Source organism: Coregonus lavaretus (genome assembly GCF_964263955.1).
Source record: "Coregonus lavaretus genome assembly, chromosome: 13".
Lineage (NCBI taxonomy): Eukaryota > Metazoa > Chordata > Actinopteri > Salmoniformes > Salmonidae > Coregonus > Coregonus lavaretus.
Genome location: NC_140000.1, coordinates 42,690,646 through 42,717,388, shown reverse-complemented (window position 1 = coordinate 42,717,388; position 26,743 = coordinate 42,690,646). Strand labels below are relative to the sequence as shown.

At 45.0% G+C, this 26,743-nt stretch overlaps 2 protein-coding genes across 2 annotated transcripts; both read right to left on the bottom strand.

Moving 5' to 3' along the window:
• Positions 1 to 1,617: 1,617 nt before the first annotated feature.
• On the bottom strand, positions 1,618 to 11,886 carry LOC311140533 (6-phosphofructo-2-kinase/fructose-2,6-bisphosphatase 3-like). The gene is made up of 12 exons (XM_084175622.1): positions 11,616 to 11,886; positions 8,325 to 8,453; positions 7,877 to 7,973; positions 7,591 to 7,732; positions 7,395 to 7,451; positions 7,105 to 7,229; positions 6,680 to 6,887; positions 6,439 to 6,585; positions 6,243 to 6,347; positions 5,894 to 6,086; positions 5,447 to 5,685; positions 1,618 to 3,469 (listed from the first exon to the last, which is right to left on the bottom strand). Exons 1-12 carry the CDS (start codon positions 11,686 to 11,688, stop codon positions 3,416 to 3,418), a joined length of 1,569 nt encoding a protein of 522 aa, XP_084031748.1. The 5' UTR covers positions 11,689 to 11,886; the 3' UTR covers positions 1,618 to 3,415.
• Positions 11,887 to 13,566: 1,680 nt separating this feature from the next.
• On the bottom strand, positions 13,567 to 19,360 carry LOC311140535 (splicing factor 45-like). The gene is made up of 13 exons (XM_084175624.1): positions 19,256 to 19,360; positions 18,601 to 18,735; positions 18,352 to 18,468; positions 18,079 to 18,245; positions 17,723 to 17,841; positions 17,493 to 17,546; positions 17,200 to 17,338; positions 16,863 to 17,014; positions 16,306 to 16,368; positions 15,769 to 15,845; positions 15,563 to 15,661; positions 15,177 to 15,249; positions 13,567 to 14,001 (listed from the first exon to the last, which is right to left on the bottom strand). The coding sequence occupies exons 2-13, from the start codon at positions 18,727 to 18,729 to the stop codon at positions 13,898 to 13,900; spliced, it is 1,293 nt and encodes a 430-aa protein (XP_084031750.1). The 5' UTR covers positions 18,730 to 18,735; positions 19,256 to 19,360; the 3' UTR covers positions 13,567 to 13,897.
• Between the last annotated feature and the right edge of the window lie 7,383 nt (positions 19,361 to 26,743).

Genomic DNA, 26,743 nt, shown 5'->3' with positions numbered 1-26,743 from the left:
AAATTGACAGGATCTTTCCACACCCTGAATAATTATCACCTGTCAACATATACCTGCACAGTCTGAGACACAACAACACTACTACTACAGAATAAGCTGGCAGCTAAATCTAGATGCTTTCTCGCTTTACTTTTGAAACACTAAAAGAGAGATCAGACAGTGAAGGATGGTGCAGATGGGCGGAGGTCTTTAAACAGATGGTGCACAGAATGCTAGGCTAATCCTGTCCAGCACAGTACAGCACAGGGATTCCCTGATTGTAGGACACAGACACACATTCTGTACTGCCATGTAGATCTGGGTGTCTTGACAATAGAGAAAGGGGCAGAGGGACAGAGAAGCCTTGGACCCTGCTATTCTAGGAGGATTACTAACGGATACATAATGGCCCTGTTATTACACACAAGCACCTTCATTCCAGAGCACTGTTTCAGAGCCTTTGTCGTATCATAGACTTGTCCTTTGATGGCCGCCTGAATGAAATCTGACAGACAAATGAGAAGAGCAGGGGAGAGAGGAGACGGGAATAGGTGTAAATGACAAGGAGTTCGGGGAGAGCTGGACCTACCTCAGTTCAACACAGATTTAATTAATTGCACCAGTGTGTCTTAATCCTGGTCCTGGGGGACCCAAAGGGGTGCATTTTTGTTTTTGCCTTAGCACCAAACACCCGATTTGAATCTTCAAAGCTTGATGATGACTTGATCATTTGAATCAGCTGTGTAGTGCTAGGGCAAAAAACAAAAATGTGCCCCCCTTTGGGTCCCAAGGACCAGGATTAAGAAACACTGCGAAACCCACATCACTGTTCTTGAGTGTGTGTTCTACTGACCTGTGAAACACCTACTCCAACATGTTTTACTCCCTGGACTGTTTGGGAGTGTATTTTTAACAGAGAATATTTTCATTCATTCTCAGCACCAGACACACCGAGCTACAGCAGGTAACTGAGTTAATTAAGCAATTAACATCATGCTTAGGGTCATGTATAAAAATGCCCAGTTGCCCATTATATTGGCTACCATAGCTAGAATAAGAGATCTCAGTTACCAGATCTCAACCAAATTGAACACTTATGGGAGATTCTGGAGTGGCACCGAGACAGTGGTTTGCACCACCATCAACAAAACACCAAATTATGGAATTTCTCATGGAAGAATGGTGTTGCGTCCCTCCAATGGAGTTCCATACACTTGTAGAATCTATGCCAAGGCGCTTTGTTCTGGCTCGTGGTGGCCCAGCGGCCTATTAAGATACTTTATGTTGGCGTTTCCTTTATTTTGGCAGTTACCTATAGGTCAGTTTAGGTGGTGACACTTTGAACAGATGTGTTAAAACGTGGCATGGTAAAGTTTCTGGTCTCCCTCTCCAAAATGAAACACATTGATAGGGTGTTTGCCTATCAGATAGTGTTTCTACAGGCCTCAATACACTTCTATACTGACCTATAGTACCTTTTAGAATCGCAAGTGTTTTGGTGACAATTTAGTTGCTTTAAAGTTTCTAGCATCGTTCTCCAAAGGGAAACACATTGATAGGGTGTTTGCCTTTCAGATAGTGTGCACGTTTGTGACCCAACAAACATAAATAATGAAGATATGACATCCACAAGATGGCTTATTTTCCTGGATATTTATTGGCCCAGCAAAAGCTTTGCTTGTCATACTCAAGTCATACACAGTACTCAGGCAAGACCAGGTGCAATCTGCTCCAAACGATCATCAAAATCTACATATAAATAAATAGTTAGAGAACATTTCTTACAAAAAAACAAAATTCAAATATCAGAAGCAAACAAATGAACAAAGGTAGTACTGCCATTATGATATGTAGAACATATTTGGCTGGCTAGCAAAAAAACTTTAAAGCCATTTTTCTCAGTTTCACTGTTGGCGTAGTTACTGCGTTTTACCTTTATAGGGCAGAGTAGTACACTACTTACAATTAAGTATGAATCAGCCAATCAGAGAGCAGTACAAAATAGCATTTACAATTCACCTTTCCACTCAGTTCTAGACTTGAACATTACAAACACTGAGCATTCCTTCAAGTCTGATATATTTACATGTCTAGTTACAGAACATATTTTCATAACAAAGATTTAAGTGCTCACACATTTTAGCAGCTGGCTTACAAATACAAGTGAATCATGATATAGTCATGTTATACTGCATGTAGTCTGAAGGTAGCATGTCTGCATTTCTATGGCCAGCTATATGGGTACAGAAGCAACATTGGGCTTGCAGGACAAGCACTAGGCACTCTAGGTCCAAATCTATTTTCAGAGAGAAAGACTGAAAGAGACAATTGTGTCTATGGACAGTCATACACACAACTCAACAGGAATATCATCTTTGCTGTGCAAAATTATCATGCATTTCATAGCACATGAGCACACAGATCGGTCAATTTAACATCCTTTAAGTAACAGTATGATACTCAAATCTTTAGAAATAAATCATAACAAAAAAGTGAATAAGTGCTCAACATCAACAAGTCAGAGAGATAAACACTATTTGGGTAGTCATTATTTCAGAGGCATCCCTATAGGAAAATGTTTACATCGTAAACTAAATGACTCCATCTGTTTTTAAAAGAGTGATATAACCATGGATACATGATTCATCACTCAGATCTCAGGAGGGTGTCAAGAAAGGGAGATTTCAAATTTGGCCTGGTTCCAGCTCTCTGAAGGATGCCTTGCCGAGTGCCAAGTAGTCACTCAAACCAGATATGATAATAGTTCCTTAGAATCACAGAGCTATTACCCTAATTAAATCAAAATTCCGGGGTGAGATGTCACTACAGACTCACTTCTGAGGAACCAGAGGAGAAAGCAAAGTGGTTGAGACCTGTTAGTTTGCCCCTATCTTTTGAACAAACCCTGTGAGAATCAACCACAGCTTAGGTGAGTCAGTGTTCCTCAAGACATTCTGTTAACATATTGTACAGTAGCATTATGTTTTACTGGTAAATAAATATGCTATAGTCTATGCAGAGCCGTGGCCGGGTCCATTCGCGTCCACTCGGGTCAATCAGCTGTAGTTACATACTGTAGACCCAAGACCCAATGAGAATCTAAACAAAACCCGACCCAGACCCAAGGGAAAACTTAGAATTTTGGACCCGGGCCCGCACGGGTATTCGGGTGGACCCGTGAAGACCTCTAATGTACAGTGTTATCTCCATCTCTTTCCCAGAGGCAAAGTGTTTGAACTACAAGCACTGGCAGATAACACAGACCAGACACTCACTAACACGTCTGTGTGAGAAAAGACAACAGAAGTGTCCTGTGATGTTCAGAAAGAGGAAGATGGGGAAAAACACAACAATGTCGATTTTGGTGACATTGTTGAATTTTCTTTGCCGGCATCACTTCCTGGGGTCTTGGATCAGGTGACGAGGCGGTGCGATCTCATTGGCAGAGCTGCAGGATCTCATGGCGATCGTTGGACTTTCTCTTCATGTTCTGAGGGAAACAAAAGCATAAAATGGTTAAGAAGACATGGGGAAACCATTACAATATGACAAACAAACTAAGAGTCATCTGTGAGACAAGACACATAAAGCATAAAGTGAGGGAAAGATCCTGTCCCATAGGCTAAGTGACTCCAGGCTTAACATGAGATGACATAACATGACAGAGGTTGTGTTTTGGCTCATCCATGTCGTCTGAAGCCTCGATGAGCTACTCATTCCTATTCCATGGTAAATTTAAACAATGTGTGGGCTCAAAAACTATTATCCAATCTCCCTATCCCACGCCTAAGTACACCACAACAGCTAACTATAGAGCTACAATAGGTGTGTAAGAGTATGTTTATTTACTTGTCTATGGGTGTTACTGTACACTGAGTGTACAAAACATTAAGAACACCTGCTCTTTCCATGACATAGACTGACCAGGTGAATCCAGGTGAAAGCTATGATCCCTTATTGATGTCACTTGTTAAATCCACTTCAGTCAGTGTAGATGAAGGGGAGGAGACCGGTTAAAGAAGGACTTTTAAGCCTTAAGACAATTGAGACATGGATTGTGTATGTGTGCCATTTAGAGGGTGAATGAGCAAGACAAAAGATGGAAGTGCCTTTCAACAGGGCATGGTAGTATGTGCCAGGCGCACCGGTTTGTGTCAAGAACTGCAACGCTGCTGGGTTTTTCATGTTCAACAGTTTCCCATGTGGATCAAGAATGGTCCACCACCCAAATGACATCCAGTCAACTTGACACAACTGTGGGAAGCATAGGAGTCAACATGGGCCAGCATCCCTGTGGAACGCATTCAACACCTTGTAGAGTCCATGCCCTGACGAATTGAGGCTGCTCTGAGGGCAAAAGGGGGTGCAACTCAATATTAGGAAGGTGTTCTTAATGTTTTTCACACTCAGTGTCTAAGTGCCCCTTCTGATTGTGACTTAAATTGACAGGATCTTTCCACACCCTGAATAATTATCACCTGTCAACATATACCTGCACAGTCTGAGACACAACAACACTACTACTACAGAATAAGCTGACAGCTAAATCTAGATGCTTTCTCGCTTTATTTTTGAAACACTAAAAGAGAGACCCATTTCAGACAGTGAAGGATGGTGCAGAGGTCTTTAAACAGAACAGAAAATGGACTCCTGTAGCTCAATTGGTTGTAAAGGGCGGCAGGTAGCTTAGTGGTTAAGAGCGTTGTGCCAGTAACCGAAAGGTCGCTGGTTCTAATCCCCGAGCCAACTAGGTGAAAAATCTGTCGATGTGCCCTTGAGCAAGGCACTTAACCCTAATTGCGCATGTAAGTCGCTCTGGATAAGAGCGTCTGCTAAATGACTAAAATGTTTTTTAAATGGTTGAGCATGGCGCTTGCAACGCCAGGGTTGTGGGTTCAATTCCCCCGGGGAAACAAATATAAATGTTCTAACGACGTGAGTGACAGAACAGTGTGTAGGGGTTGGTGTAGTAACATGCAGATAGCAATGCTAGTGCAATGCTCTGACATCAGCTAGAAGGAATGGGAGGCTGGAATGGTACACAGGACGTGAGGGAGGCACTTGGCACATGTATTCCTCAGGGAGTAACGGGACAGTTTTCATGACAACATTGTAGCGTGTCTGTGAGAAACTAGCCTGGGAAAACGACTGGGATCTTACACAGTACTTTCAATGGAACACTGACTGAGGATGATCTATTTCATGCTATGGGGGAGAGGATTGGAAAGAAAGAGAGAGAGCGAGCGAGAGACAGGTACTTACAGGCAGACTTTGCCCAGCCAGTGCTGCATGGTGAAGAAGAGAAGGAAGAAAGTATGAAAAGAAAAGAAGAGTGAATGTTAAGAGAGTGAAGAAAAGAGAATGGAAAAATGCTTAAAGCAGAAGAGAGGGATAAGAGATGTCCTTCCGTTGTTTTGAGGAATCAAAGGAGAGAGAGAGAGAGAGAGAGAGAGAGACAGACACTCACCTGTCCGGCCAAGGTGAGATGGGAAGGTGTGCAGAGGGACATGGGCGAGGGGGGCAGCGCCTGGAGGTGTTCGTCCAGGCCGTCGATGCGGGGCTTCTTGATGTTGGCCTCTGGGCTGGTCAGGGGAGTCACACTGTTCCTCCTGATCAGAGTCCCAGGATACTTCTTCATCTCCTCTGGCCTCTCTCTGTGTGTGTTCACCGCTTCCACGTTGAGCGAGATGGACTCTACTTTGCAGCCTGCACACCGAGTGAAAACACACACACACCACAGTCAGAACAGATATTTAGACCTTTCTCCTGCCGTAGACAAGCTGTAGACCATACAAGAGATCCTAATACCCGATTTAGACTATAGAGCCAATCTGAACCGTACTGTCCTGTCTCTGATATGTTCTGGTCACATTGGCTTGGCTCAGTAATGTGAAAAGTGTACACAAGTTCTCACCGTAGGCAATGGGGGTGAGCTTCAGCACCGTGTGGAGGGGACACTTCAGGTAGGGCATCTCCTCTGCACTCTTATCCAGGAAGTAAGCCAGCAGACAGCGCATCACAGCCTGGTGACAGATAACCAGAACGTTCTCCTGTCTCTCCAGCTCCATGATCACTGGCTCCACCCGCTGGACCAGGTCCTGATACGACTGGAGGGAGGGAGGGAGAAGAGAGAAAGGTTAACATTATACTTTCACAGGCACATCGATTCGCAGCATTTGACACACTAGAACTAGGACCATGTGTAACTGTACAGGAGTTTGTAGTAGCAGGTTGATTCTAGTAGTATATTGTACTGTGCTAACCTCTCCCGTGGGGTAGCGGTAGTAAAATTTGTCCTGGTCTCTCAGGGCAACCTCCTCAGGGTATTTCTCCTTCACCTCATCGTACGTCATCTCCTCACACACTCCCTGTGCACACAACACACACCTCACATTAGAGCTGTTTAAATTAAGCAACACACACTCCAGTGAGTAGTCTATTCTAGTGTGTGTGACTCACAGCGTCTATCTCGTTGAGGGCCTTCCACTGTTCGTAGGGAACTCCTAGGCTCTCAGCAGTCTGGATGCTGCAACACATCTGACTGGTCCACACCTTCAGATCCGTCAAGTTCTGCTCGTTAACGAACATCGACAACACCCCAGAAAACTACACAGAGAGAAAGGGGGAGAGAGTAAGAGACCAGAAAAGTGTGTGTGTGTGTGTGTTTATGTGTCAACCTAGTGTGTATCTACTCTCGTACCTTTCTCCCCCTTGGCGACAGCCCTGAGTCTCCCCCCAGGCGTCCCTCCAGGTTGTGCATGTTCTCTCCATGGCGACACAGGTAGATGGTTCTGGGCTGGATGTGGATGTTCATCAGGTAGTAGACGATCTTACTCTGGACGTGGTCCTGGATCCGGTTCACCAGGAACCTTCTGCCTACATCTATCACCTTGATGAAGGACAGGTTCCTACGGAGAAGGTTAGAACAGGTTTAGTCTAGGGCCTGAATTCACAAAACGTCTCAGAGTAGGAGTCTCAGAGTTCCATATAAATCATATTTATTATTATCTAAAAGGCCAAACTGATTCTAAATCAGGTTTAAGCCACTCTCAGATCACACAGTAAACAGTAGCTAGGGTCAACAGGTATGAACAGTGAATAAGCTAGATGAGGTTTAGGGGCTACCTGTCATACTGGTCTGGGTCCAGGGGTTCGTAGTGAACCCTGTAACACTCTATCCTCTTATGGAAGTCTTCTATGGCGTCTGTCTTGTTGCAGTCCTGGTAGTCTGGGCAGGACACCTTCACTTCCTGTCATGGGAGGAAGTAGAAGGTTAGGTGACAGCGTAAAACACTATTATAGATATTACAACATCAGTAGCTAACATCAGGCTGCAACATTAGAGGAACCTTGCAGGAACATGAGCCAACCAATAACATGTTTCTTCACATGTTCTGTTCAGATTTCTGACTCACCATGATATTTGTGGCGATGACGCTGGGATCATCACACACCGACTCGATGAAGAAGATCTGCACACACACGGAGAACCATTTAGAGTCATTTCATCATCTTTACATTGAAAGACATGAGTCATTCGATCACGTCTCTGTTTGAGTCATTCCATGTAAATCGCATCAATCCTCTCGTAACCATAGAAACACCACTGACTCTGAAGCCGTTCTCACTGCCGAAGTCCAGGATCATGTCTCGTCTGTCACGAGTAGTGTTGGTGGCATCGAAGACTGCAACCTGCCCTCCCTCCTCTGTCAGGTAAGATTTTACGTCCCTCAGAGCTGCTAAGGCACATTGTCTATGGAATCAAATAAATAATCTCTGTTAGCCTTGTTTCAAGTACACTCTGATGATCAATGCTAGAGTATCAATGACATCACATGATGCTCAGAACTTGTCATGGTAAAATACAGAGTAGGATGGGGAGTAGGGCTGGACTCACTGTCTGATTTTCACGGCACTCTCGTTGTCAGCCTTGAAGAAGTCGTAGGAGCTGTAGTTCTTGACTGCTTCTCTGCGATACTCTCCCACGTTGAAGACTGGAGGCAAGGAACAAACTAACAATGGTAAATAGAATGTTCTGGAGGGAGAAAAATGAGCCCAAGCCCAGTTTGTGGTAAATCTGCAAACTAAAACAGAGGAAAATGAACTGGATGAGATGGCAGGAATTCAGATTCAAGAACAATAATCCAACCTCCACCCTCTTAACCCCAGCTTTCCTCTTAGTGAATAAATTCAACAATAAGATCAAATAAACATTTCTAAAATTGAGGTCATTTTAGGGCAGTGAGACGCACATTATTATGACCAATAATAACGTTACCAATCTGTTAGCTACAGCTGTTGATGTGACTCATCATGTGCAGTGTGTTTGTTGAGTGTGTGTGTACCTTTGGTGGGCATGCCGATCCAATTGAGGTATCGGGTGAGTTTCTTGGACATGTAGGTCTTCCCCCTGGCTGGTAGACCCACCATCACAATCACTGTAGGGGGGTTGGCCAGGTGGGGGCCCCCAGTTGCTATAGACAGACAGACAGAGACAGACAGACACACAGACACACAGACAGACACACAGACACACAGAGACAGAGAGAGAGATTCAAATATTGTTCAATAGCCATACACACAATCAACCTGATAAATTGTGTACTCTCAATTTACACACAATAATGACACTGCATATAATCCGCACAAACCTTTAGTATTTCTTAATCTATTCTGAATCTAACCCATATTTTAGATTATTCCTCTCCAGTATATAAATAAACTAACAGCAGTCTGAATAAGCCCACTGCCCCAATTCTGACACCCGGTTGCCCGATTTCTAGCCCTCCTGCCCTAGCCCTACAGAACGGGATCAGGGCCCTTCTGTGACTGCATGAGTCCTCCCCATGCCACTCCAGCCGCAGAGCCCACCCACGTGCTGCCCAGGAACGTGCCTTGCTGCCCTAGCAACAGAGCCTGAGTGGGGCATCGATTCTGCATCACAGCACATCCAGCCCACATCCCCGCTGTACTGCATACTGTATTCAGAGAATAGCTCACGTGAGTGTGCAATCTAATGCAAAAGTCAAGCTAAAACCAGTTTCTCCCTGAGGATATCTCATGTCAAACTGACATGTAGCCTGTGCATCAGATACTAGATTATTTTCCAGGGTCTTTTTCTAATGGCACCCATACCATGACTGTTGTTTCATTGGCCAATACCTGTCTACAGTGTAAACATTACTGCATTTTCATCCAGTGACTAATGCCTCTCATTCACACGCTCCTACCAGCTCTAATCCATTTTCCAAGACACAGTGCCTCCTCAACGGAAAAACAGTTATAAAGCTATCTCTCCCTCCAATCACTCCCTCTCTCATTCTCCATCTCCCTCTATCCACCCCTCCCTCTCTCTCCTTCCCTCATATATTCACAGCATCCCACTTTATCTCTCTCTCTCTCCATTGCTCTCCCTCATTCAGTGTCTTATAGACTTGTGGAGACTGAGGCTCTGTCTGTCTGACTGGTCCTTGCAGCACAGCGAGGTGGTTAGTCATGGTCATGGGAGTGGATAGACACAGGTAATCAGCCCTAATACTAATTCCCTCCCCCCTGTCTGTCTGCTCTGCTGCCCCCAGGTAGACCCTTCCCCAGTTCCCCAGAGGTCAAGACGGTGCATCTACCAGCAGAGACACTGCTGAAGCTGTCTCTCCCCCATCCTGACTGAACAGTCGGCTGATAAACCTCCTGCTAGAGAGATGGTTCCAATGTCAGGACCACTGTGCATGAGTGAATGCAAGTCAGTCTTTAAGGCATGAAAGGGTTTATGGAGACAATGCAGGGAAGTGAGATATAGCTTAGACTGGGGAAGAGGTGCCTTATTGTGTTATTTGTTTCTTAGATTTTTCACTGGACTGTTGAGAGGTAGCTCGCAAGTAAGCATTTGATTGCACTGTTTTGTATTACATTTACATTTTAGTCATTTAGCAGACACTCTTATCCAGAGTGACTTACAGTTAGTGAGTGCATACATTTTTCATACTGGCCCCAGTGGGAATCGAACCCACAACCCTGGCGTTACAAGCGCCATGCTCTACCAACTGAGCTACAGGAATGTATCCTGTGTATATGACAAATAAACTTAGATTTTATTTTGAGGTGGGATTCCGGCATTAGCTAAAGATTTTGTTATTGTGGTTTAATACAATGCCTATGATGGTGTGTATGTGTGTTTACAGGCTAGGACTTTGTGAGCATTAGTTTTCATTGCCTACCTCACCTATACTGAATCTCCATGTGATACAGACGTCACTAGCTATTGGTGCTTTCAAGACAACTGGGAACTTCGGGGAAAAACTAGGTCAAATCCTGTTGTCAGTGAAAGTTGGAGTTCTAGAAAGATGCCCGAGTTTCCGACTTGTATTCCGAGTTGGATGACCGTTCAAAACGATTTTCCAAGTCGGAGCTAGTTTTTTTTCCGAGTTCCCAGTTGTCTTGAATACACTGAAGTCGGAAGTCAGAGATTTCCGAGTTGCGAGTTCACCGTTGTTATGAACGCGGCATAAATTCCTTCACCTCTGTATGACACGCAGCATGACAAATAAACTGACGTCAGTGAATTAAGCAGTGGCTATTCAGGCAGTTGATATTGATCAGTCGGCTCTTTACAAACTGTCGTCACTAGTTACCACATCCATAAAGTAATAAACCCCGCCCATTTCTGCGATTTCTCGGCCATTGTCCAGCTCGCGCCATGCGGACACGCACGACAGTTAGTCCAATCCGAGCCCGATGCGTCTGCATGTGAAGTACCCTCGACACGCCCACCCACACACCGGTTCCTGGCTGTCACGAGCAGAGCGGGGAGCCCCCGGGACCACAGCCACAAAGTCATACAGGCCGCCTATTTCTACAATTTCTCTTCTTAAAATGTGATTGTAAACATAACCCTTACCACACTGCTAACTTTATGCCTAGCTCTAACATTAAATGAAGACCAAAAAGCTATTTTTTGTTTGACTTTGTGGCTATAGTAACTAGTGGATACTAGGGACCGGATGGGGGATATTGAGTGGTTGCTATGGTGAGCACGATCAACCATTACTCTCTATAGCTACTTGTGAATCCTGACCTGGCTGCGTGCCAATGGCCAGTTTGGATAGGCTAGGCTAATAGTGCATATGCTATCTAGGAACTTTTAGTATAATTATAGTAATTACACACAGTGTACTTTTTTTTAAGTCGGTAGGTTAATTTGAAAACTAAGCTGCTTTGAAATTATTCTGTTGAATGGTTTCAAAAAGTAGGCAAGCTAGGCCCATAACAGCCCATTGAAAATAAAGCCATGCGAGTTAAGCATCAAAACATGCAATCACATTTTTTAAATTTTTTTTACACATTCTGTGCACCCTTGAACTTAAAGTTCAATAGACTACATTTTGCAACAATTTCTGGTGACCTGTCTGGGGTCTCCCTAACCTGGACCGCTAATATAGCCTAATATTCCAACCAGCTGTTACATTGTAGCTATTATTATAGGCTCAATTAGATTATTTATCTGATTATTGTGAATTAATCAATAGCATAATTATCACAGATAATGCCAAGTAATACATTTATCCTATGGACTTTTTCTAAATGAAACCTGAATGAATCAGATGGGTGCTGATACCAGCGCAGGTTAGGCTACTACTTACATCGCCGGGGCACTGCCGGTTTGTCATCCTTTGAAGGAATCCAGATCTTTTGTATCCTGTTCTGAGTAAGCATTCCTAGAGGGTAGTGAAATAAAACACGAAAGAAACCTAGGTTTCCCACTAATATCAGTCCCCCCAAAATACCACCGCTGCGTGCTTTCAGATCAGCAGAAAATTAGTCTGTAATAGAATGTATTGCCGAGCTAAGCGATCGTTAAGAGCTGCTGTGTTCTATTGTAATACCGTTCAGCCTGTGCCGGTGCATTAATCTACCCCGCTGTGTCCCAGTTCCAGTATTTAAACTGTCGGAGAAGGAAACAACGTGACACGATGACTCCACCCAGGCGCGCGCTTTATAACCGAGAGTGATGCTGCGCGACCTTGTGGCTGATGACGGTAATCCACTATATTTGCAAATGGGAGTATCCCGGTGGTGCACGTGCAGAATTGCACCGCAGTTCAGACAGACGTACAAATATGACCCAAGGAGACACAAATATGACCCAAGGAGATGCTTTTCTGCATTTGCACTTTGCGGTCTCCAGATATTATGTGGTGCCATGCCAATGTCCTATAATGACACTTTCTGGTGCAGATTCATATATATTTTTTAAATGCAAATCATTAAAACTATTTGGCAACCACCATATCACCCTAAATTATCAAATAACATGTTTTTCATTCGAGCAACACAGGATATGATGCAGGAAAATACAAAAGTAGAGAAGTGCTGGGTTTTAAAATAACGGCCTACACTCTCAGGAAGTGACAAACTTTTGCAAGAATTTTACTTCTGGGTAACCGAGATTATAGGCTATGTGATTGCCATAGTGGCACGTAGACTTGTCCTGAACATGGCTGTAGCCTGCAGTCATGTAGGACCATTTGAGTTTATATCATTAACAAACTTAAGATACCAGTGAAAGGATTTGTCCAGTGAATGGAGAATAATGGTATTGTGCCATTTGGATCTGATTATTTCTAAATTCTTCTGGATCCAAGTGCAAGGTGTATATTTCAGAAAGGGGGAGATACAAGTGGCGCAGCGGTCTAAGGCACTGCATCTCAGTGCTTGAGGCGTCACTACAGACCCCCTGCTTCGATTCCAGGCTGTATTGGGAGTTCCATAGGGCGGCGCACAAATGGCCCAGCATCGTCCCGGTTTGGCCGGTGTAGGCCGTCATTGTAAATAAGAATTTGTTCTTAACTGACTTGCCTAGTTAAATAAAGGTAAAAATAAAATAAATACAAAAAGAGTGCATGTGTTTGTATGTGGGCCTGTCAACCTCTCCACACGAAACTCTTCATAGCCTAGCCTACTTCTTCACCCATCTGTTTCTCTCCTGAACCAGGTCAGAGCCTGACCCAGACCCCGATCACCCACACTAGGGATTCTAGGGAATACCTCCCCTTGACAGGACTGTGACCCAGTCTGGGTGCCAGGGGAGAGGAGACCCCCCCCACCAAACACTTGTGTGTCCCCTTCCCTAATACACACACTCTCTTCCCTTTCCATGTGTTTGATGCCATTCCATTCGCTCCGTTCCAGCCATTATTATGAGCCGTCCTCCCCTCAACAGCCTCCACTGATTTCTATGTATCTAACCTTTATTTTGAGGTTAGTCATAAAATCTATGAATTAGCTAAATTCAGACTGTTACAGTCTGAATTAATTTGTCCTGAATTAATCCTCCACAGAGATTATTCATTATGACAGTCCTCTAACTCCCCCATAGACCGTCTGTTTTACATAATATCTGAATGAGGCTGGAGGAGGGAGGGCTGTGTTTCTTTCATAACTGCCCCAGTACCCCCTCACCATGCCGGGCTATGTAAAGATGGAAAGCTGGGGGTCTGGTCCTCTGGGTGCTTCTTATGTTAGACAGAAAGAAAATGGGCTTCCTAGACTACGCTCTGCCCTAGAAGAGTGAGAGATTAAAATAAAAGATTTAAAACAAAAGAAACATTTATTTTCAGCTTTCACTTGTACAGGTTCATATCGGGACACAGAGATCAAGACAGTAGTTCATTACCTCACATACAAGATTTTTCTGCTGGCAAAACAAAAACTACAGGTGAAACTCTTTACTAAATACAGACACATTGTGCTGCTGTTGAGAGTATAAATGTTTGGGCTACTTAAGAGACAGAAAGAGCTACTGGTGATTACCAGTGTGTATGTTTGTGTCAGAGCATTTCTTCCGTTCCTGTTGGTATGGATGAGGCGGGTCATAACGGTTCAGGTGGGACGGAGTGTGTGTGTGTGTGTGTGTGTGTGTCTCTCACATCTGCTCTCCCAGGTCCAACACTCTGAACTTATCCTGGTTATAGAAGCAGGCTTTTACCACCCGACCACCAAAGAACCTCCCATTCAGATCCACCACAGCTAGAGGAGAGAAGACAGGAGACAAACATTACAGTGCAAACATGATTTATTAACATTACTGACTTTTGACTTTTCTGTCAGCTTAGGCCAGACATGTCTGCAATATCACATTGTGTGAAGACTAGTGAGGTATTGGGTCGTTTTGTTCGTTTGGACAGTGAACAAACATACTGTCATCCTAACACAGTCTATGGGATGGTGCTCCTCTTTGATAGTCTACAGTGTTTTCATCATGGACCATAATTCATGTTTATCAAAGCTTGAAAAACCAAAACGTTGTGGCTATGAGAGGCTTTGGCATTTCCTGGTATTCAAACACTGTGGAAAACACAGCCGTGACATCACCCAAGTTCCCAGGAGTTTCTCCTTCCCAAGAACGTCACAGATAAACAACAAACACAGTCCTGGAGGCAGAGTTCAAACACACACCCAGTCTACAGTAGTGAGATGGACACACTGTGTGAGAGCTCCTTATCAACGCTAGGTACATGACCTCACGGGGGCGTGTGTTTGAGCAGTGATTACAAGTATCTAGTCATCCTAACACCAACGCCGGGACATTCCCAGTAAAACAGGCACTTCTGTGGACAAAAGATGGATACACGTGCAGAGCCGTGGTGTATTGGTAACCCTCCCCGGCATAAGTCACATATATGTCTCCCCACCGGATACCGGGGTTCAATCCCAGCGCCCACCTTTCCCACGGTTTCTCTACCACTTGCCTGTCTCCCCCTTTGAATTTCTTACTGTCTAAATAAAAGTCAAAACACCTGAAAAAGATAGTAACAATGAGTGTGTCCAGTCTGGTATTAGTAGCATTCTCTATCCTCTTTAGAAATGAATAGGGTGTGTGTGTGTGTGTGTGTGTGTGTGTGTGTGTCCGGCCCAGTCTAGTGTGTATATATTATGCAGGCCGTGTAGGGACAGCTGTGATGTAACACCTAGGGGAGACAGTCTCACCTGCTTTCTGATCTGGGACAACCCATTTAAACTGGCCCTCAGATTAGCCTTATTACACACGTAACAGTTATAGACACACAACAATTACACACAAACATACGTTATAGTTATACAGACAAACAAGGGCACACACACATACGTCTTACTGAGACCTCAAGGGCACACACATAAAGTAACCATACAGACAGACAGAACACACGTTAGGTTGTACTGACCTTTGATGGCTGACTCGACTCTCTCAAACTCCAGAAATATCCTCACTGCTTCATCATCTGTCACCTGGGCAATCTGAGGAGAACACATAGTTTAATACACATTATAAACTGGGTGGTTCGAGCCCTGAATGAAGATTGGCTGACAGCCGTGGTATATCAGACCGTATACCATGGGTACGACAAAACATGTATTTTAACTGCTCTAATCACATTGGTAACCAGTTTATAATAGCAATAAGGCACCTCAAGGGTTGCGTCGTGCATTAGAACAGCCTTTAGCCGTGGTATATTGGGCATATACCACACCCCCCCCTGGCCTTATTGCTTAATGAGTCAACACACTATGAACTTAACCATACACACACAGACAGACGTATTCCTCTCACCTCAAAGATAACACACTTGATGACCTTGCCGTATTTCTCACACTCTTCTTTGGTCTCCCCCTCCAAATCTTCATCCACCTCTCCTCTGCCCACCATGTTCTAAAACACAAACACACTTCATTGAACCTATGCACATAAACAAACACACAACAATTTACAATAAATATTCATGCACAGACACAAAGACACACACACACAGCACCCACCCGTAGCAGCACTACTTTGGTGGGGCATTTGAGGATCTCTGTGAGGGGGTTGACCTCTGACTTCTTGGAGGGGTCCGCTGATGGGAGAAAGAGAACAGAATGTCAACAATAGGAAAAATAACTGAATATACTGGTAAACGTAAACAGGAGGAGCGTCGTTAAGACTGTGTAGATTGGACCAGAATGTGGACCACAATTGATGTTTTAAGAACGCTAATTTATCAATTAGATTATGAGAGCGTTACTGGCACTAACCTTAAAATCCAATTAACACATAATATTTTCATAATTTTCTAGGTTATTAACCATCATAATGTAGGCCCAAAATAAATGTGGTTACTAGTTCCATAATGAAACTTGACCCACATTGAGATGAGCAAACTGTATAACAAAAAAAATATCTATAATTTGCCTGTCAAAATGAGATGGTTTGAAATGAGAACAGATGGAGACAGCACAGACATGGGACAAGACACATGGGGCGAAACCAGATGTGATGCGTCAAGGTAGGGAGGAAGTGATGTAACAGTGCCAAACCTATTGAAGCCGAGCCCCAGCCTAAAGGCTCAGCTGCTGCCGTCTGGCTACTGGATCCTGGTGCTTTAGAGAGGGGGACACACATTTACATGAACACAGAAACAAAACAAAAAGACACCAACTACGGTCACAAATGTTGAAGATTAAAATCATCAATGAATGAAAAACACCAATTAAAAAACTGAGGATGACCAAACACACAGCTACAAATAACATTACAATAGGCAGTCTTGGAACTAGAAACCAAGACCATTCATTCTGGGCCTATGTAGTACATGATAAAAACAAGCATCTAGACAGGCTAATGAAAACAAGCTTGTATCTATCTTATCTAGTAGAAAGAGATCATGACTATTGGTGTTAGAGAGAAAAGAAGAGGGGGGGTTGTAAAAAGGAGAGGGGGAGGGAGTCGATGCCGTGCATATATGATAAGAAAGAGTAAGAGATAAGTGAAATCTGAGAGAAAGACAGGAGAGCTGAGAGAGACAGGAGTGAGAGACAGGGAAATGAGTGAGAGAGTGCGAGACAGGGCAGTGAGACAGGAAGTATGGCGTTACTCTTCTCAGTGGCGTCTCCTATGATGATCTTGCCACCCCTCTTGCTGGTCTTCTCTACAGACAGGGCCGTGCTGAGACCCTGCTCGTGTTTGCCCAGCCCCTGGCCCTCCCGGAAGCCATACTTCTGCATGATCTTATGGGCCACTGTCCCTCTGTTGAGAAAGGGAACATCAGACAACACCACCGGACAGAACACTGAGCTGTTGTACTATACAGGTTGATGCCATTAGAGGGCCAGTGTTCAGGCTATTTCAGTGTGTTGTGTTTTGAGTTGGGCATGTGAGACGACATACAACTAATAGGACATTCTAGCCCAGTAGGGGAGTATCAGACTCACCCCATGTTGGCCAGGAATGAGTTGGTGGGACCGCCGGGTGGCGAGCGGGGACGGTCTGAGTCCTCGTACATGGGGGGAGGGATGGCTGCTTTAGAGCCACGGGAGGGTCGCCCCTCATCCTCATAGGAGTATGACGAGCCTGGAGGGGAGAGACTGTCAGTTAACGCACACACCTCACCCTGATGAAGCATGTTGAACATCATCCTAATTTTGAATAACACTGCTATCTACTGGACAAACTCCCCCACATCCCAAACAGACAGACACAAATCCCTTTGTGAGCCATTACTCACTGTCTCTACTATCCACGAGCGATGAGGGTGGGGCGATGGCTGCTCCACCCATACCTAAAATAAAGACATGGGTAAGAATCAAGGGACAGTCTAATCACCACATACAGTCTGACACATTATCCTGACGTAGTCACAACATTATCCTTCCTCAATAATGGCTCCTAATACTGGTGATAACTGCTGTGAAGGCTCAGTGTGGAGACCAGTGAAACCAGAGGTAGTCTACTCACTCCTTTTCCTCTTCTCCTTCTCATAGTCCTCCTCCTCATCATCAGACTCTCCCTCTGCCGCGGGGAAGCGGGAGAATCCGCTCGGAGCGCTGCTGCCCTCGTGTCTGTCCTTCCTCTTCCTGGACAGGAAGAACACACATGAGGTCAGAGAAAGAACGAAGGACAGAACATGGACTGAAATGATGTGGTCACTGTCAGGTCCATATTCCTAGTGTGAAAACGTCTATAAACAATGCGTCATCCTCAGTTTCCTTACAGTTTTCTGAGGGATATAACATTGTCAACAATAACAACAGAATCCTGTTGAATGTTCTAGAAGTGTAGCTTTGGTGCTGTTCCGTAAGAGGAGGTCGTACTTCTCTCTGTCCTCTATCTCCTTCAGTCGTTCCTGCTCTCTCTGCCTCTGCCTCTCCTCACGGTGTCTCTTCACCACTTTCTCGTAGTCGTTGGGGAACATGGGGTCATACTCATCAGCCAGGGGGATTAGCGCATCCCCCGAGGAGAACCCGCTGGGTGCTGTGTCCTGACACACACATCACATCACATAGGTCACACATAAGTAACGCACATTTCACATACAGACACCCTGACAAATACTTGTGTCACAGAAACACACACACAACCCTCACCTTGAGTCCTGCTGCAATGTGTGGGGGTGTGTCTATGATCTGTCTGTCATCAGCGGAACCTCCTCTCTTTAGGTCGATGACTGGAGCCAGGACAGTACCCTGCTTCATCCGCTGACTCTGAGGGGAACACACACAACGCATCATCAATACCTCTGGATGAGGGGCCAAGGTTCATAGATATGGCTAGGAATGCTTTTGGTAAACACAGCTTTGAGTCATTCCTAAACCTGCAGTGCCATTGGAACCCACCTTAGCCTGAGTCAGAGCTGCCTTCTTTACTTTCAGCTGTGACTGCAGTAGCTTAAAATTCTTGGACCAGCCCTCGGTCTTGGTGTCACTGGTCGCACTCCCGACGCCCATGTCGTCGTAAAGCGACATGGTTCTCTGAGTTTAAAGACAAAGGAAACACTATTTTCACGCCACTTCGATACCAAAGTAACTTTTTCGTAGCAGGTTAGGATAATTAACGTAGCAGGTTAGGACACTGAGCTTAATGTTAGGAAAAGGGTTAGGGTTAGCGAAAATGCTCTCCTAACCTGCTACGAAAATAACTTTGTATCGAAGTGGCGTGGGTAAATAGACCTGTAAATAAAAACAATGTCAAGACAAAATAGGTAACTGACATAGCTAGCTAGCTAACGTTAGTTAGAGCTGTCGACGTTTGGATTGCAACAACTGCGCGACCACACATCACACACAATACACTGAGCAGACCATTACCAAACAGTCCAGTAGGTTTAGAAACTCATTACATTGTATTTGTGAGGACGTAGCCAGCTAGCTAACGCGTTACTTTTAGCCAACTAACGTTCAACAACAATTGTATCGGTCTTTTGTCGCAGAGGCACACTAACTATATTTCCCTCAGATACAACCCCTTTCCAACTAAGACTCAAATACTCACCTGATAAAATACAACTAGTAGCCAAATAAATCGTTGTAATGCGTGAATGTGTGCCTTTTTATAAGCACATTTAGCTACATAGCTTGCTACACGGACTTTCAAATCGATACAATAAACGTCATCAAAAATGGTCAACCTCTTCTTCTTTAAAATTGTAATGGCGGATCGCAACCAACTGCAAGGTGCATACACTGCCACCTACTATACTGGAGTGCGAGGCCGGTCACGGCTCCTTTTAATCTATTTCTCTTATCTAGTCCTGTGTTTTTGCCTACTGTTCTGGAGTGTGAATTAATTACACTTTGTGACACAAAATAGGAAAGGGAAAAGGCAAGAAAAATTGCCCTACACCCATTAAAACCTCACCACTATTCCACTAGCTGGACCTATCTGATCCTACATCATGCAGGCCCGGCAACCTGGGAGGACGGGACACTATTGTTCAACACACCTTGTAACTCTTCTGTAGTAAAATCTCAAACATCCAAGTACTTCTCTGCAGCTGCCACCACAACATCTATTTTCTGTAATTGACGTTCCATTTCTGCTTACAGTTGATAACCATGGCTATAAACGCCAAGAAACCAACCTTACATAATTCCTTTCACTCTCTATTGGCCTCAGCCTACTCACAGGTAGCCTCTTAGGATCCCTTGCCCTGGACCCATCTTCCTCTACTACTCTCTTCACTGCCTCAGGATATGACACCTTCTGTAGTACTCTGATCCTGGCAACCTCAACCTGCTTTTTTCTCAATGGACACTTCTGATCTCTGGTACCATGGGTACCCCTACAGTTAACACACACAACTTTTTCCACCGATACTACACATTCCTTTGTTTCATGCCCTCCTGCACACTTCTCACAACAAGGAATCTCCTTCCTAAACACTGCTGCAACGTGACCATAAGCTTGGCAACTAGTGAGCCAAGTTGCTTTTACACTGCTCAAAAAAATAAAGGGAACACTTAAACAACACATCCTAGATCTGAATGAATGAAATAACCTTATTAAATACTTTTTTCTTTACATAGTTGAATGTGCTGGCAACAAAATCACACAAAAATTATCAATGGAAATCAAATTTATCAACCCATGGAGGTCTGGATTTGGAGTCACCCTCAAAATTAAAGTGGAAAACCACACTACAGGCTGATCCAACTTTGATGTAATGTCCTTAAAACAAGTCAAAATGAGGCTCAGTTGTGTGTGTGGCCTCCACGTGCCTGTATGAACTCCCTACAATGCCTGGGCATGCTCCTGATGAGGTGGCGGATGGTCTCCTGAGGGATCTCCTCCCAGACCTGGACTAAAGCATCCGCCAACTCCTGGACAGTCTGTGGTGCAACGTGGCGTTGGTGGATGGAGCGAGACATAATGTCCCAGATGTGCTCAATTGGATTCAGGTCTGGGGAACGGGCGGGCCAGTCCATAGCATCAATGCCTTCCTCTTGCAGGAACTGCTGACACACTCCAGCCACATGAGGTCTAGCATTGTCTTGCATTAGGAGGAACCCAGGGCCAACCGCACCAGCATATGGTCTCACGAGGGGTCTGAGGATCTCATCTCGGTACCTAATGGCAGTCAGGCTACCTCTGGCGAGCACATGGAGGGCTGTGCGGCCCCCCAAAGAAATGCCACCCCACACCATGACTGACCCACCGCCAAACCGGTCATGCTGGAGGATGTTGCAGGCAGCAGAACGTTCTCCACGGCGTCTCCAGACTCTGTCACGTCTGTCACATGTGCTCAGTGTGAACCTGCTTTCATCTGTGAAGAGCACAGGGCGCCAGTGGCGAATTTGCCAATCTTGGTGTTCTCTGGCAAATGCCAAACGTCCTGCACGGTGTTGGGCTGTAAGCACAACCCCCACCTGTGGACGTCGGGCCCTCATACCACCCTCATGGAGTCTGTTTCTGACCGTTTGAGCAGACACATGCACATTTGTAGCCTGCTGGAGGTCATTTTGCAGGGCTCTGGCAGTGCTCCTCCTGCTCCTCCTTGCACAAAGGCGGAGGTAGCGGTCCTGCTGCTGGGTTGTTGCCCTCCTACGGCCTCCTCCACGTCTCCTGATGTACTGGCCTGTCTCCTGGTAGCGCCTCCATGCTCTGGACACTACACTGACAGACACAGCAAACCTTCTTGCCACAGCTCGCATTGATGTGTCATCCTGGATGAGCTGCACTACCTGAGCCACTTGTGTGGGTTGTAGACTCCGTCTCATGCTATCACTAGAGTGAAAGCACCGCCAGCATTCAAAAGTGACCAAAACATCAGCCGGGAAGCATAGGAACTGAGAAGTGGTCTGTGGTCACCACCTGCAAAACCAGTCCTTTATTGGGGGTGTCTTGGTAATTGCCTATAATTTCCACCTGTTGTCTATTCCATTTGCACAACAGCATGTGAAATGTATTGTCAATCAGTGTTGCTTCCTAAGTGGACAGTTTGATTTCACAGAAGTGTGATTGACTTGGAGTTACATTGTGTGGTTTAAGTGTTCCCTTTATTTTTTTGAGCAGTGTATTTTGCCTCTAACTTCTTCTTCTTCTATGATATCATGGCGGTCCACAAACAATCATTTAAGTACATGCCGCCACCTACTGTGCTGGAATGTACGATCAATCATGATCTGGCCAATTCTGTACTACCATGAAAATAAAATTCAAAACCAGATAAATCCCGAACTTCTACCATACCCTCCCCACAACAACCTTCAACCTGGCATTTCTGCTTTCCACAACCTGAGTCGTATTGATAACCTTAGCAATAAAAGCTATGAAGTCAAATTTATTCATGATCAAAGTGTGCTTTGACACCGCACATTCATGAGCACAAGATTTCTGAACAGGCCTCGAAACCATGCCAGGACCATCAGAAGCACCAGCCCAACAGTAGGTCCACTTACTACAGGTTCTACCAATCTGTTTTACGGCCTCTGCATACGATACATCATGACTGATCCTATATCTCTGAGCCTCTCTAGCCTCTCTTTGTAGCTGGCATCCACCAAATGCTGCACTGTGTTCTCCCCCACAATTACAGTACTTAACCTTCACATTGCTTCCACATTCACCGTAATCATGTGCCCCTCCACACTTGGCATATCTTTTCTTTCCTTTTCACTGTCCCATTCTTTGGCATTTAAAACACTGCAGTGCATATGGGACAAATTCTCTAACACTGAAACTAAGGAATCCTATCTGTACTTTTCCCGGCAAGACTTTCTCAAACCTCAGCATTACTGATAACTTTCACTTCTTTGACCCTCTTTCCTACTGATCAACCTTTTGGCCTCAATCACTCTGCCTCCCTTCAAATGTTCTTTAATATCATCTGTGGACATAGATATTGGGACCCCAGTGATGACTCCCCTCAATCTAGCATAAGCACCAGGGACATGGCTTTTAATCTTCTTCCCATTAAGCTTTTCCATTTTCAGAATCTTCTCTTGATGAGCCTGGCTACCACACAATATTAACAATCTACCATTTCCAATGAACCAAGCTAATTTTACTTCACCTACCTCTTTCTCTACGGCATTAGTTAGTCGGATAGGGTGTAAGTGAGGCCCTGTGGTCTCATCAAACACTATCTTGCCTCCACCTAGGGTTCGGATGATCACAACTGGAAAACAAAACTCTCAGATTACCACTAGATGGGGCTAGAGGACAACTTTTTCACAAGTGTTGACCGTATGCGGACCTCACACGATGTCATATATTCACATAGAACAATGAGCCAGATATTTCATCGGATGTATAAGTGTGAAGCATTCGGTTGGCGTTTTCACTCACTACCAAATATGGTGATGACAAGAAGCCCAGTGGCCGACAGTGGGAGAAGATGGAGGGAGATGGATTTTGGCCGACGTTATGTTAATTTTCTTATCGATGAAATATTTCATCTCAATACAGTTTTCTGTTCCCAAAACAAGAATCTGTTACTAACAGATTATATTAAGTTTTGTAGATTTTACCCTTTGCCAAAGTAGATAAAATTGCGTTGTTTAGAAGGAGTGCAAGGGAGAATTGAGTCATTGCACAGGCGCACTTCATAGAGTATGCGTTCCTTAACGGAAATATGCAAATATATGATAGAACGCGCCAATAGGATCTCGCTAGCTCGTGCTTGGCTCTGCCCTCCTCTTTGCTTGTTCTGCCCACTATGACTAAATTGTTCACATTGGAAACGGCAGGCTGTGGTCTATCTTTGGTTAGTTTTAAAAATCTATGACATAGTCTTACAATTGGAATCAATGATTGCTTGTTGGAATCCAACCAACACAAGCCACGTCTAGCAATCCAAAGGTTGTGTTCAAATCCCATCATGGACAACTTTAGCATTTTATCTCATTAGCAGCTTTGCAACTACTCACTACTTTTTTTGTTTTTGCCTTAACAATACACAGCTGATTCAACTGATCAAGTCATCATCAAGCTTCAAGTGGTATTTATGTATTAATTTGTGATGCTATCCTTGATATGATCCTGCTATTGTCACATGCTACACATGCACATGTGTGTGCACATGCATATGTCTATCCAATGTTATCATGATTTGTTATAAGGGATATTTTACACTGCTCAAAAAAATAAAGGGAACACTAAAATAACACATCCTAGATCTGAATGAATGAAATAATCGTATTAAATACTTTTTTCTTTAAATAGTTGAATGTACTGACAACAAAATCACACAAAAATTATCAATGGAAATCAAATGTATCAACCCATGGAGGTCTGGATTTGGAGTCACCCTCAAAATTAAAGTGGAAAACCACACTACAGGCTGATCCAACTTTGATGTAATGTCCTTAAAACAAGTCAAAATGAGGCTCAGTAGTGTGTGTGGCCACCACGTGCCTGTATGACCTCCCTACAATGCCTGGGCATGCTCCTGATGAGGTGGCAGATGGTCTCCTGAGGGATCTCCTCCCAGACCTGGACTAAAGCATCCGCCAACTCCTGGACAGTCTGTGGTGCAACGTGGCGTTGGTGGATGGAGCGAGACATGATGTCCCAGATGTGCTCAATTGGATTCAGGTCTGGGGAACGGGCGGGCCAGTCCATAGCATCAATGCCTTCCTCTTGCAGGAACTGCTGACACACTCCAGCCACATGAGGTCTAGCATTGTCTTGCATTAGGTGGAACCCAGGGCCAACCGTACCAGCATATGGTCTCACAAGGGGTCTGAGGATCTCATCTCGGTACCTAATGGCAGTCAGGCTACCTCTGGCGAGCACATGGAGGGCTGTGCGGCCCCCCAAAGAAATGCCACCCCACACCATGACTGACCCACCGCCAAACCGGTCATGCTGGAGGATGTTGCAGGCAGCAGAACGTTCTCCACGGCGTCTCCAGACTCTGTCACGTCTGTCACATTTGCTCAGTGTGAACCTGCTTTCATCTGTGAAGAACACAGGGCGCCAGTGGCGAATTTGCCAATCTTGGTGTTCTCTGGCAAATGCCAAACGTCCTGTACGGTGTTGGGCTGTAAGCACAACCCCCACCTGTGGACGTCGGGCCCTCATACCACCCTCATGGAGTCTGTTTCTGACCGTTTGAGCAGACACATGCACATTTGTGGCCTGCTGGAGGTCATTTTGCAGGGCTCTGGCAGTGCTCCTCCTGCTCCTCCTTGCACAAAGGCGGAGGTAGCGGTCCTGCTGCTGGGTTGTTGCCCTCCTACAGCCTCCTCCACGTCTCCTGATGTACTGGCCTGTCTCCTGGTAGCGCCTCCATGCTCTGGACACTACGCTGACAGACACAGCAAACCTTCTTGCCACAGCTCGCATTGATGTGCCATCCTGGATGAGCTGCACTACCTGAGCCACTTGTGTGGGTTGTAGACTCCGTCTCATGCTACCACTAGAGTGAAAGCACCGCCAGCATTCAAAAGTGACCAAAACATCAGCCAGGAAGCATAGGAACTGAGAAGTGGTCTGTGGTCACCACCTGCAAAACCAGTCCTTTATTGGGGGTGTCTTGGTAATTGCCTATAATTTCCACCTGTTGTCTATTCCATTTGCACAACAGCATGTGAAATGTATTGTCAATCAGTGTTGCTTCCTAAGTGGACAGTGTGATTTCACAGAAGTGTGATTGACTTGGAGTTACATTGTGTTGTTTAAGTGTTCCCTTTTTTTAGCAGTGTACTTTAGTAATCCACATTGACCTGGTGATGTAAAAGTCTAATAATGACATTATTCCATATTCCTACAGATACCTTGTAACTGAAGATTCCTTCAAAACGATTGCCTACAGTTACCGTGTAGGGCACTGCAAGGTTGGGTGACCAGGGCCATCTGGGACTGCCTCCTGGGGAAATTCAGGCGTGTGAAGGCTACCTGTGTCCTGCATAACTTCATCAGGATGGACACGAGGACCAGGAGGGGATCTGCAGCTCGCTGCTGTGTGCCAGAGGAGAGGGCTGCTGGTCTGCAGGACGTTTCAAGGATAGGGGCCAACAACGCAGCACGGAAGGCAATCCATGTGCGGGAGATCTTCACCTCCTACTTCTTCGAATAGTGTGCTGTTCCCTGGCAACAGCATAGACTACACTATGCACAACCAAATGCTCTTTTAAGAGCCATCCACATTGCAATTAGAGTATTCCTCCATTTAATTGTACTCCTGAGTGGTGCAGTGGTCTAAGGCACTGCATCGCGGTGCTAACTGTGCCACTAGAGATCCTGGTTCGAATCCAGGCTCTGTCGCAGCCGGCCGCGACCGGGAGACTCATGGGCGGCGCACAATTGGTCCAGGGTAGGGGAGGGAATGGCCGGCAGGGATGTAGCTCAGTTGATAGAGCATGGCGTTTGCAACGCCAGGGTTGTGGGTTCGATTCCCACGGGGGGCCAGTATAAAAAAAAAAAGATGTATTCACTAACTGTAAGTCGCTCTGGATAAGAGCGTCTGCTAAAATGACTAAAATGTAAAAAAATGTAAATGTAATTAGCTATGTCAACTGCAGTTATTAAATTCCCAGTTTCTCTCCTTTTGATTTCTACTTCTCAGGTGAGGGTGCTATTCAGGTAAGGGTGATGTCTGTACAAAAACAAAACCTTCTCTTTTATGAGTCACCCATATTGAAAACATTTAGAACAATTAGACACCCTATAACCCACACCTACACACTCATGTATTAAATAAATAAAAAGCAGGCTCATTTGTATAACTGTGGCTCCTTCCACCTTCAAAGAATAGGCAAGTGGACTAACCATGGAGAATAGTGGCGTGGGAGCGGTCGCCGCTGGTGATTTACATAAAGTTGGGAAATCGTTAACTTTTTCACCGCCTCCCACGCCACGTTCTCACCGCCCGACGATCCCTCGCCCTCTCCGCTTCTCACCGCTTTCCTTCCATTGAAAATGAATGGGGAGCGGTGTTAAACCGCGTGGTACCACGTGCTAGTGTACACAGGGCATTAATCCCTAGGTAACGTTAGCAACCGTAAAACATATACTTGTTTGAACTAGGCAAGTCAG